Source organism: Aphis gossypii, chromosome 2 (assembly GCF_020184175.1).
Source record: "Aphis gossypii isolate Hap1 chromosome 2, ASM2018417v2, whole genome shotgun sequence".
NCBI lineage: Eukaryota > Metazoa > Arthropoda > Insecta > Hemiptera > Aphididae > Aphis > Aphis gossypii.
Genome location: NC_065531.1, coordinates 11730907 through 11745148, shown reverse-complemented (window position 1 = coordinate 11745148; position 14242 = coordinate 11730907). Strand labels below are relative to the sequence as shown.

General features: G+C 31.2%; 1 protein-coding gene across 3 annotated transcripts in view; it reads left to right on the top strand.

Moving 5' to 3' along the window:
* LOC114126172 (zinc finger protein 521) overlaps positions 1–14242 on the top strand; it is a 113485-nt gene that overhangs the window by 79373 nt on the left and 19870 nt on the right. For 2 of the 3 annotated variants that reach the window (XM_050199676.1, XM_050199675.1), the window contains exon 4: positions 13278–13582. In XM_050199676.1, the coding sequence (XP_050055633.1) occupies positions 13278–13582 (305 nt within the window). Of the gene's footprint in view, positions 1–2986; positions 3455–13277; positions 13583–14242 lie in introns of those variants that run through there. The other variant, XM_050199678.1, reaches the window with a different exon arrangement.

The window sequence follows — 14242 nt, the reverse complement described above, 5'->3', positions numbered from 1 at the left end:
AAAAACCACCGAAAAATCTGAACGATGATTGATAATATTCTGAATAGCTTTTAAAGGTGTATAAATATTATAAATTCCAATACCAAAATCCGTTACAGTTTAACGTTTCCGGCCGTTAATATCGTAGAGAATCTACTATATCTAAATACATTTTGTCGTCTATACTCTATAGTCTTTATTTGTCGTTGTCGTAGTCGTTGTTTTTATTATTATTAGTTTTTTTTTTTTATTATTATCATTATTAAATAATTTTTACGATGTAGAACGCGTTTTTTTTTATTCTACGTCAATGGAAAAACAATATTGTGAATTAACGTCGTCGGACGAGTTTTGATTTAATACGCGTGTCACGTTTGTATGCAACGAGTAGTGAGTATATTATAGATACTGGTTCGTATTGTACTTACCAGGTCGTAATAAAATTGTAGAAAAAATTACCCTTCGACCCTGAAGGCGATTATCGAAGATAATAATAGCAATATATATATATATATCCATGCGTATGATATCAGCCTTGGCGACTAGCTTCGAGATCTATATAATACAAGCAAAATTAAATTTGTCTTTAACACGAACCTGGTTGTGATAGAAACACGGTGTATAAATCTGTCAATATGGATGCAACTATAAACGCTGAAACACATCTGTAGGTATTATGTAATATTTTACATTGCAGAACCATATTTAATTGAAATGTTATTATACATAAACCTTTACATCTAATTAAAAGCCACCAAACGTCTTTTTTGTGTGAAATCTGAATTAAACCTTTTTAAGTATAGGCTTCTAATATTTTTTTATGCAAATTATTAAAAAAAAAACCCATAAAAATATAATGATGTATCTAATATATTAATAACAATAATATTATATAGTTATGTATTATTGAAATGATTTTTACAAATAGAAATTAATTTAAACAATATTAATGCGCTTATTCGCTTACAATAATTACATATCGTTTTGTCCTTGATCTTTAGGGCTCTTTGTACGGAGTATCTCTTTTGAAACCACCAAAATGTAATTAATTTGTTTACCAGATTATAAGCAAATTATAAATTAATTGAACTGCACGGAAACTTAAATTTTACACAGATATTTTCATCTGTATGTACCTATATATTATTATAACAGTGTACCAGCAAACGCTAAATCGAAATGTTAACAATGTATACAATTCCACTTGATTTCTTAATCGGATTCGGAATATGGACCAGACGCTCTGGTATCGGATGAGTAAATATATATATTATTGTACACGTTATGTATATATAGTTTAGGTAATACAGGTACTTTGTGGGAGGTGAAATATTGTGACAATAGCAGAGCACAATAGGCGCGCAGTATCTCACAGGGTATATAGTATTATAGTATAATATACACACGTGTACACATGTATAAAATGTATATATTTATTATTATTATACTTACTTTTTTTTTTTTTTTGGCAATAATAGCTACCTACGATTTTTCATTATACATGCGCTGACAGACGGGCGGCGATTTTCACCCCGTCGCGGTAGTATTGTAATAATTTATGGAGCCGTCCGTCGGGACCCATCTCGTCAATAAACTCCGACCGATATTTTCCCGAAAAAAAAACCGCATATACAACACGGCAATAATGATAATACAACACATGATCTAGACGTATTATATATTTATTGTTGTATTATATTATGTCTACACACACGGTCCGTGCTGTGACATGTGTCGTTTTATACATGTATACGACCGCATATATATAGGTACCTTATCGACCCTCGTCGAAGACGCGTACACAGACACACGAGCACACGTGTGTATCCTATATTACACACGACAAAAAGGCAAAAAGGACAGTTTTTATAGGACATGACGAGTATTTCGCAGTACGGAATTATTATATATATATAAATATACGCAGAGAGAGAGAGAGAGATGACGATATCGTATATTTCGCAGCAGTAGGTACGCGACACCGTAAACGCGATTTTTCTCTGCAAAAGCCTTGTGTCGTGTATATAAGGTAAACGAATATCATCGTCTTTGGGTTGCGGAAGAACATATACGACGACTTGCCGAGCGTAATATATGCGCAATATTATTATTACTTATTATACGTTCGTGCTTATATATATATATTAAATTCACGGGAATAATAGATTTTCGCGGCGCATTCCTCGCGCGCCTCGACAAAGCACACGTATGCCGTGTAAATCATACATGTACGCTTATACGTGTTTAGGTATGTGACACTATAGCTGCACTTATCTATCGCCAGGTGTTTCGCGGTCGGGTATATAAGGGCATATCGTACCCGACACTATCCGGTAAGCCTTATATACGTCCCGTGCATACTTGTACACGCATAACACACGATATGACGTGATACGTATATATTGTACTTCGTGCAGGCGAAAAGTTCCGCAACGGCCGTGAACCCGATTAGGTATATATCATACTAGATCATTGGAATAGGATGAAATACAGTCGCGCGTGCCGTATACAGTAGTGACTACGACAAACTACGACGCGTATAGTATCGATTTATAATTATGTATTATTGATACATAATGACAACGATTGGGATTATACTCTATCGATGATACTTCTCGTGGACCGCGAAGGAAGTGGTAAACGGATAGGCTGCAAAATCGCGACTTAAGCCTATGATAATAATAATAATAATAATAATACGAACGTAGAAGATTAATAAATATTATATTATATTAAATTGTGTTATATCGATAACGTATTATTGCAAATCTGTACCCTTGGCAGGCCGAGGCGGCGAAAACGAGCACGGCACACAATAATAATAATATTATTATCATACAGACTGAGAGGTACCTGAGCGGGCGGGCGAGGCGGCGCGCGTACGACCGAACCGGTCCGTCGCACGCGAGTCGACGCACCGTTCGGCGGTGGGGGTAGCACGCCCCGCCCGGGCCGCTGGGTGACCGTCCAATCGGCTGGACCCGGAGCACCAGCATCCAATCCTCCGGTCCACCTCGACCGGTGCGCGCACACCGCGAGATCCGCAGCGGACGACGACCGAGACGTCGAGACACGTCGCGCGCGTAAGGTCCGTCTCCTCCGTCCGACCGTCTCTCCCTCTAAGTCGACCGTCGCCGCCGCCGCTGACGACGAGGGTGCCGCAGCGTCGTACGCGCGTCGTTCGCTCACACACCGCCGCCGACAGCGAGTCTGCGTGGTGTACCTATACGTCGTCTCTAGTGCGCGCCCACCCCGACGCGCGTTCTCAATACAATTCGACGGTTTTTTTTTTTAATTTTTTATTTCGTTTCGCGCGACCGTTCGTCCGCGTTACGAGACGACGACGTTTTATACGATTGATTTTCCGCGTGCACCGCAGTGATGCTGTTCAAAGGCAACAGTAGTCGCCTACAGTTGCTCATCGAAAAGATACAGTCCAACAACAAGGACAACAACGACGAACAAGACATAGAAGGTATAATAATATTATCTGATATAATATAGTATTAGAGCCGCGATAATATGTTAGTTCTCTGCACGAACGACACGACCGACCCCGAGGTTGTATAGAATAGGTATGGGTTTATTGCGATTTGTTTGCTTTTGTCTCGTTGTCTGCACTTGTTGCGCGTATTCGATATACCTATTATAATCGTGCGGTTAACGATTTATTAACGAACGAACGTAGGTTCCCGTGATTCATAAACTAAAAATAATGATATTTACATAATATAAGTATACAAGTACTTACAGTGTATAGAGGTATGAAGAGGTACTTTTCAGCCATCCGGGTATCTAGTACATTATGTGCACCCTGTACGAATCGTACGCGGTTTATTTCCATATCAACACCTGTGGCGCCAAACTTTGTGCTTCGTTGGGTTATTGTTTGTAAACATTATACATAGGAACTTTCAACTGTGGTATTTTTCTTAATGACGTGCACCGATGTTTTGGGGTAGATTTTTTTTCTCGGAACTCATTTTTACCTTGCAAACGTTGAAAAATACAATAAATATTTGATGATCTAAGACAATGTTTTACGTACGAGCTAAAAAATATGATGCTATCAGTTTTTCATAAGTATTTGTAGTTTTGTTGAATAATGTTCTCTCCGTTTAATTCGACATCAATTTTAGCGCGGGAAATTCGACATGTGCAAGCAGGTTTTTGGTGAGTAGATATACAGCGCAAAGCATGAATACTTAACCAAACTGTATGGATACGATAATATTAAAATTTTCGGTTAGCCATAAGGACACTCTCAGAAATACTTCTTCCCCCGACCACCCTATTTTATAAACTTATTACTACGGAAGGTATATTAATACCGTGTATATTTTGTGGTATCATAGCATACTTAAAAAAAAAAGGCTTGAATTAATTTAGAATGTTTTTAACCTTTATGGATTGATTTGTTACTTCTTCCTATATAGATAATGGTTAAAATTAATGATAAAAGTCAAACAAATAGGGTATATCCGCGTGACTTATAGGTGAATGCAACTGCACTCAGTTGGCAGTAGGAAATTTATATCAGTCTGGCAACGAAAGAGTTCAAAATAAATTGATATTGGTTTTACCTATTTATCCCTTGTACTTTGTCTATATGATATGAAAATTAAAAACATTGTATTTTACTAATTTGATAATACGATGCATACTCTAGAATCTAATTACTTAAGTAATTGAAATTTCTATTATTCTTATAGTAAAACATAATTTTTATAACAACCATTACCACAACTTAAGTACCTATAAATATTATATTCAATTTAAGTTTAAAAAAAATACTGATCGGTAGAATAAATCAGTAAATTTACTTAACTAATTCTTTAAATCAGGGTGCCGAAACTTATGATGGTATGCGTGTCGCGTTTTTTTAATATAATTTTAATTATATTTTTTCATATAAAACTCTATTGAGTATGTCTATTTAGGATTACCATTTTTAGTTTTCAGCGTGTTTAAATATTTTTTGAACACATACACGCACAGTATTAATGTATATGAAAACTATTCGAAAAATATTCGATTAACGCACTATCAATAGGTAATCTAGTTATATTTTTGTACAACAATACATAAGACACAATTTTTCATCTGTACCTGTAGACTTAAAGACTTGAAAGAATAATAATATATTTCGATAATAAACAATAATAAACCCTCGTCACAGTCACTATAATACATTTGATAAAATCTACCCTACACTTTTTTAAATCTAAGTTAAATCTATTGGTTATACACGATTACATTTTTTAAATAAGAAATAGCCCGAGTATTTATATTTTATATATTTTTTTGTAATAATATTTAATGGAATTTAATTTCAATACATTAAATATTCTTTTCCTTTTATTGATAGGTATCTATAATTTTTAAAATATAAGTTTGTGTGAAACTATTAAAAAAATATATATAAAATTTATAACTACTGTGTAATATTTGAACGAATAAGTATAATAAGTAAAGAACGATTTGTATTTTTGGTACCTAAATTGTTTTTAAAATTTTACTCTGATAATGATCAATTTTTGAGACAATATAAATATTAATGTTGACGGATGTTACCAATTATTATAACTCAATTTTAAAAATTAACATGTAGAAATCTACGTAAATAATAAAATAAAATATTATAATAGAAGTATTAAATAGGTACATTTTTCGGCTGTCTTTATTAAAATCATAATATTAAATTATAATATTGTTAAAAATAATAAACTATTTGACATTTGTATATACTATATTTATTATGAGAAACTGTTTTTTGCAACTAGTGCACAACTTAATTTGTACTAGTTGAGAGGGAGATGCAGGGTGTAAATAGCATCAATTATTTTTAAAATATCTTCTCTGGCCTGCAAAAAAAAAAAAAAAAAATGAAAATCCCGACATGTGTTTCAAATATGATAATATGATATTGAGATTTTGATATTGAGACAATATATTTTATTATTTATTTTTTTATAGCTATGATGAGCTATGAATGTATTGATTTTACAATGGTGTGTTTCTTTTTGTATATGAGTACACGAAAATTTGTGGATAAAACGTTTCGGTTTTCAACATTGAGGATGATTTAGGATAGAAATTTAGATCTAGTTTGTACTTTAAAGAAGTCAAAATTAAAAACTCGCAATATTTTTTCATAATCAAAAAAGAAAAGAAAAATTAAGGAAAAAAGGTTATTTTAACGATACATCAAATTGACAGCCAAAAATACTTGAAACTTATATCAAGTATTAATTATATTATCATTTTCTATATATTATTATAATTTTTAAAATATTTTAAATTTAATTCAGTTATTTTTAGAGACAATTTAAGTTTTCTATTTTTTTTTTTTTTTTATAAATGGCAATAAAACTATATAATATAATCTAATTTGAATGGATAAAAATGCTTGATACAAGATTTTTCAAAAGTAGTTCATATTCTGAAATCATATAATCTAAAACTAAATTTTAATGAAAATAAAAATTAATTATTTTTTATAGACATTTTAAATTCGAATTTGGACAAAATTACTCATTAAAAATTATAAATAATAATATTAATCATGTTTTTACAATTTAAAAACATCATTTGTGGAAACCTAGAGCTCTTACGTATATTATATTTTACTATACGCAATGCCACGTTAGATTAATTACAAAATATTATCCATTTATACTATGAATCTATTTTAGCTGTTTTACGGTATTAACAGAAAGATGTCGTTAGATTTTAAGTTACACACATTTTTATATAATGTGGTATAAATGTATAATATTATAATAATTGAATACTATATTTATTTTGAAAAAAATTACATCAACTTATCGTAATACTAAAAGCAAAATAAATGACTAAGAATTATAGAAAAAAAAAACTTATCACAAAATATACTTTATGTTATTATAGGCTGACAGATTGTTTCCGCTATGAATCGGTTTTCGTGTACAATGATATATCATCGAATTCAAAATTAATACACCCATAATAGTGACTCACTTTACACCTAATGTATAACACAGAGGTACATCCTTGCCTACCTTTTTAAAAACATTTTGATATTATGGTTCATGTGTCTTATTCACCAACTACCTAGAAAAAATGAACACCAAACGGTTATATAAAAAAAATAATAATAATTAACAATAGTTGCTTACATTTTAAATCGTATTGCTTACTTGATGAAATATGTGAATACTAAAACTATCGATAATTATGTGGTAATGATTTTCAAAAGTTGTTCAATCACTTTGGTTAGTTTTAACTATTAAAAACAAAATTAATGTGCCTATTATAGAGGTACTTATTTTTAATACTTTGTAAATCAATTAATTCAATCATAATGATTTTCCATAACAGTTTAAAATACACTAAAATAATAATATTACACCACAAATTGAATAGAGTTATAAAAAGGGTGATAAACCAAAAATGTCATGAATAGTTATTAAACTTTGAGAATTTACTACGTCGTCAATTTAGTTTTGCTGCTTAAATCATTTTATCTATTTTAGTGATTTTTAGTATTACAGTTTAATTAGCAAAATATTATAATAAAATTTCTGTAAAGAACAGTATTATTAGTTATAAATTAATGCGTTTTAATACAAAGCCCTAAAACTTAAATTATCAACATTTAAAAGCATGAATTAATGTACATTAGTAGTTAACATGGTAAAAGTATAACTTGTAAAAGTACCGAATTGGAGTTCATTGTATTTAATTATTTTGTTATTATGTAATTATAATATTCGAATATTCGATATTATGGTTTAAAATTAAATTATTAATAAAAATTATAAATATCAAAAATATATTAATAATAGAAAATAACAAGTACCTATAATATCTTCAAATTTAGTTTCATAAACGTTTAGACAAATATTGTATTCTAAAAAATCAGAATGAAATTACTTGATATAAACTGAAAATCGGCATTGAACAAAAATTCGCATCAATTTTAATATTTATTACAAATTAATATGTAGGGAACAATTACTATAAATAAGCTTTTTTTTTTTTGTAAAACAATTATAATAATTGTATATATTATATTATTCAATATAATTAAACTAACAAAGTATTTTGTATTTTGTTTAATATAATTTTCTTGAGCAAACATTAATAGGCAATAATAGGTAAATGTCAAATTTTAGTATTTATTGTTATTATTTTAGTAACCATTAATACAGGTCAAATATTTTTCAATAGTTCTATAATATAATATTAATTTTGTAGTTCGATAATAAAGTTAAAATATTATACGTCGGTTGTTTCCTTCTGTAGAATTTACCTGTAAAAATAATTGAACTCTATATTTTAATACTAATTATAAAATATAAGTTATGCTAATGAATATTATTTACTCATTCATAAGATAAATAAACAATTAACTATTGCAATATTATCATTACGATTTACGACTAATGTTAACCTATTAGGTATAGTACTATACTATGTGTTTTGTATGTAGTATAAATATATGCAACTATAGTTTAATTATTTGATACTTATAATATGGTTAATTTTTTCCATGCATTTATAATTTTATCAAGTTGTAAAATATGTTAATATTGCATGACTTTCGTAAGTAGGTAATTTTATGTTTATGTATAAAAACAAGATTTTTAAAATAAATACGACTCTTGTAAATTGTAATATTTCCATTACCGTAATTTTAGCAAGTTATATGAATACATTTTATGAAAAGTTTATATCTTTTCTACCCAGTAACAAGGTAACCTAAGTATGGTTTACTAATATACTCGTACTAAAATATTTTGAAATTTCATTTATTATAAATCCAATTTAATATTTTTATATGTATTAATGATAAATGATCTTCATCTTAGTCCATATTCCAAAAACGGAATTTAGGTGACCCTTCAATTAATATTAGCAATAATCTCTTTCCATCACTGATAATAAATATGTATATATATATTTGTAGTATTTAATCAATCACTTAGCCACTTAGAGGTATATGGATATATATAATTAATAAAATGTCTTTAACATTAATTTAAGCAGTACCTATGCAGCAATAATATCATAAGATATAATAAATCTTCAAAATAATAACGTAATTGGTAATACTTAGGCAAAAACCAAATTATAAAAAATTTTACGAGCCAGTAGTTATTATTCGGTTCAATAATAATAATTCGACTTAATATTCTTTAAAGTCTATATTTTGTAAATGGGTGTTATACTGGCCGTTTTTTCCGTAAAAAAATATTGTCTATGATATTAAAAGTAAGCACGTGAAATGCAGTTTAAAACATTATATTCTCGTGTTTGATAAGGTGCTTAGTACAGTTGTAAGGGTACTGTAAATATAATGTCCAATCTTAAGTTATCGCTATTATTTGTTAATAAACTTTTGCTAATGCCAAACTATATGATATTACAATTGTGCGTACTGCGTATCATCCAAGTATCCAACTCTGTTTATCTAGATTCTGGAATTACCTATGGGGTAAAAAAGTTGCATTTTTTATACTCTTAAAAAAATTAAACTAAACAAAAATACAGTTTCTGGAAATTTCTTCTTGAGGGACGTGTTAGTGACTTTTCTATCCCCGAGGTCTCAAAAACTAATGCTTACACGAACTTTGCTCTAAAACATTTCCGTATCCTTCTACACCCACCTATATTGTAGCGCGATAATCTAGTCAACCAATTTCGTTCCTATAATCCTCAACTGTCCCCTTATAGCGGCAAACGGCGAGAAACACCTCAGGGCCAATAACAACGATCTCCATCAACCCTTCAGGTCCCATCATACCACGGCCCGCGATCCCTTAATAAAATTAAATCGCCAACGTCATATAAAACGAGCATAATTCAATTTATACAGACTTTTATTAGAACGACTTCTGGTGTCACGAGTACACTGTCAATAATTATTAATAAACGAGTCGACTGGCGTCACAACTAAGCGCGATGCAATAATATTTCCGTTGCTATACACTCATATCGAATTCGTCGGGTGGTCATCCTTATAATGTTTAAATCTTCGGAACATTAATTTTAGGTCATCTTTTTACCTTTATTCTGATTGAAGCACTGCTCCACGTATATAAGTCTTAAGCCATATATAATATAAGGCCACTGCGGAATGTGTTCCTATATTTAATATAATATTATATATTGTTACGAATAATAATAAGTCGGTGGTCGTTGAGCATGTATGCAATTGTGCAATGAAAGATGATTGAGGAGACGTAGTCGTGTGTAGTACGCATATAATAATATTAAATTCAGAACGCGCGACGAGGGAAGGGTGAAAAACGGGCGGCGGGACATATTATTCGTTTTGAAACGGAATATTATTTCTGTTTTACAAATAGCGTCCGGTCATTAAACGCGATTAATAATCTACGGAACTACGGTGATTATATTAAAGAGACTAAAACGACGGCCGCTAAATTATAACGATAATAACAATAATAACAGAACACATTATAAATATTATATAGGTACCTATACAGTATGTATCGCGTATAGGTACATAATATAATATTATACTTATGTATATATTATATCATACTAGTGTATAATATGACGTACAAGTCTCGTACCTACGACATTCGTACGGCACGCATGACGAACGCGGAAAACGACGACCGGGGACCGAGTAGGCGTGTGTGAGGCACGCGTAGGCAACGGCGGGCCATCTACCACACGCGGCCGCCGCTGCCGTCCCGTTGTGCGGATGCGGCGACCCGTCTCGCGTATAACGAGATCAAAAATAATAATAATTGACGCCTACTGCACCACGCAGAGTTGCATCGGTGGTGTTGCTGTTGGTGCGAGTTTGTCGCCGACCAGACACGCTGTAAGACAATATAATAATACCGCGAGTTCTCCTCTCGTCGTCACGTCTACGTCGATATAATAATATACTCCGAGGGATTATCGCATAAAGTAGGTATCTTAAAGCGGTTAATAATAATATAATATATTAAATAGTATTAACGTGTGGATACAATATTATATGATTATCACGACTAGCGGCGTTCGAGCGAAATAGTAATAATGTGTCGACGTTAGTCGCGCGCAGTCGTCTCCGTTGCACTTACGACTATGCAACTTATCTATTGAAAAAGTTCGCGCCACAACTCGCCGTCAACGGCTACGGTTTTTAATTTAATTTTTTTTTTAATCCGATCCTAATCGATGCCTATATGTTATTGTACAAGGAGTTTTGCAAAGTGTTTGTGTTAAAGTTTAGGTTTTTAACGATTATATATTATATAATAGATCGATTAACGTTTGACAACAGTAAGTTATCGGTGTAAATAACATTTTTAATTCGTTTTTTCCTCGCACGATCGTGGTTAGTATTACGCGATTGATCGTCATTACACGTATTGTATTTTAACTTCGATTTTTATCATTTTTCGTCCGGTGTGAGATCTGCCGATAACAGGTACTTATAAATCGTATTTTATTAATAACTCATTAATAAGGCTCACTAATAGTAGATAAGTGATAACTATTTAGACATATTATTATAGTCTGTAAAAAGACATCATAGAATATTATACCCGATGGGCCTGAAAAATAATCTATCATATGCGTTCTTTATTAAACTAGCTAGTTTTGATAAAATTCAGTATTTAATATCTACCCCGAAATTATGTCTGCAATAATACTGAAAGTAGGAATTAGACGTAATAATAGGTCGTAGGTGGTAGGCATAACAAAAAGAACAATTTGATATTTGATCGTAGAGAAAGATAACAATAAAACATAAGTTAAATATAAGTGATCAGTTGAAATCGTTTATAAAGTCAGAATGTTATTTTGTATAAATAAACGGCATACGGTTTATTGGTTTATATGTTAATTATATAAAATATTGAGTTCTATGCAAAGTATTGTTCATTTTATGTTTCATTTAAATCGACGAATCTTAAACACTATTATTCTTTGTTTAGAAGGTAATGGCGTACTTTATTTTTCTTTACGGGCCTATTAGGTAGTTATAATTGTGTACCATGTAGAAAAAAATGTTTTTTATTTATATAATAGTAATCAGATTTCAGTAAATATTGAAATAAAAATATAAAGTCTTTAAATATAACTTACTCGTAAAAAAATATGAATTGATGTTAATATAATTATTAAAAATTGATTACCTATTTATTTCTGATGAACAACAATAATAATATGATGCGTTTCGGACGAAACCTATTAAATTGCGGTATAGGTATTCGTAAATGTTGCATTACAATATTTGCAAATTGCAATAGTATAACTACCTAACCTATTTGTCACTTAGGTGAAATTTTGTTGGTTGACTTTTCACGGTTGTACCTGTTAATAGTAATGTTTGAATGCTATAAAAATAAGCGATAAATTAAATAACCATTTAACTATCTTTCATGACGATAACTTCGATATTGTGAAATTACAATAACGTAACAATATTTATTTTTGTTAAATATTCGTTTTTTTCTATAATATACAAATGTTTAATAATACGAATAATGTACATACGGTAGCGAAACGACACAGCTTATCATCGATGAGATGATGCTGTTGTAATAATAACGATATAATATCACGCTCCTCCAATGAAACGCGTTGTATATACACATATATAGCGACTGCATCCACTGGCCACTTGGGAGTCGAGACTATATCGTGTTAGCGTAATCATATTATTATAACGTTGCAATATCGTTAGTGTCATCTCTACTTGTTTAGTGTTCAATATGGTGTATTTTGTGTGCTCAATAACCTGCACACATACTTGTACAGAATGTCTCATCATCCTTAGAAAATACCAGTTGCCCGAGTACTACATATACTTCTATATATTAGCTTTCTGTCTAAACTTTCACAAACATACTTAACTATTTGAATACTTAATAGAATAAGTGATTGAACTTTTAGAATATATAAATAAATTGGCCGACTCGAGTTAGGACTTAAGGAGAAAGACGAGGACACAAATTTTCATTTTCTTTTCTCGAGTATATAAAAAAACACGTAATTTAGTATACGTCTTATACTAATGTACAATTAGCAATATATTAAAATCTCCCGTGCCTTCAATATTATCGGTTTTCGTGTATTAAAGTTCAAAACTGAAATTACAGAAAAAAAAAAGAGTTTAACTAATGTGGACGAATGCAGTGCAAGACACGTAATAATGTGAAGTTTCCATAGGTGAATCTATTTGTCGATCTATAACTGTATTCAACATAAGAATATACTTGCCAGAATAAAGTCAAAATCGTAATTCAATATCGTACTAATAATACTGTCGTCACGATTTTTCACAGAAGCACTGAGTGGCGCGGGCGAGGCGAGCACCGAAGAGGCAGCTTCGTCGTGGAGTTCGGCCGTATCGGAGGACCACACGTCGCCGGACAGCTGCGCCACGAGCAACAGCCGGCCCGGTTCCACGGTCGACCACCGACGCGATCGCCACAGCCGTCCATCGTCGTACGCAACGGCCGGAGCCGCTGCCGCTGCCGCCGTCGCCGCTGTCACAGCCGCAGCCAACTCCACCGACGCCAACCCATACGCATGCCAATACTGCGACAAGACGTTTCCCCGAGGCAGCTACCTGAAAAAACACGAACAGGTGGGTTTCGGTTTCATTGTTTTGTTTTTTTTTTTCGTCTTGAGCATAATAATCACCCGCAAACCACTAGGTAGATGAACGCATCAGATTGTTAAGACAAAATATAATTTTCATAAATTATATCAAATGATTAGTTCTATACTATAAGACGATTAAACATTTATTGAATATATTAAATATAATATAATTACACGTTAAAATAGAACAAAATTTTAATTTTTAAATATTATGAAATATACATTTTGAATAAACCTCGGTTGAACAAAAAAAAAAAAAAAACATTTAAAATAATTTGAGTTACCCATAGAATTAAAATTTTAAATGAGTTTTATGAAAAATAGTTGAATCATACGATGTATTTTTTCTTAAACATTAAACTCACAATTAAACAATTACATCCAATTTTTAATCGCAGTTTTAATCAAATAACTTTCTGCCCAAAAAAAATTTTGACGAATTCAAAAAATTAAAATAAAAATCACATTGAAGCTATAGCAATATGTACATTCCTCGCTATCGATAATTTGACGAATATTCAATAGCCCCCCCCCCCCCCTGAGGCCAAGTCCACCTGGGATAATAATATATTATAATATATTTATATAAATGCATATGTAGGGTTACATAAATTTACTTAATTAATTAATGATATTGGACATT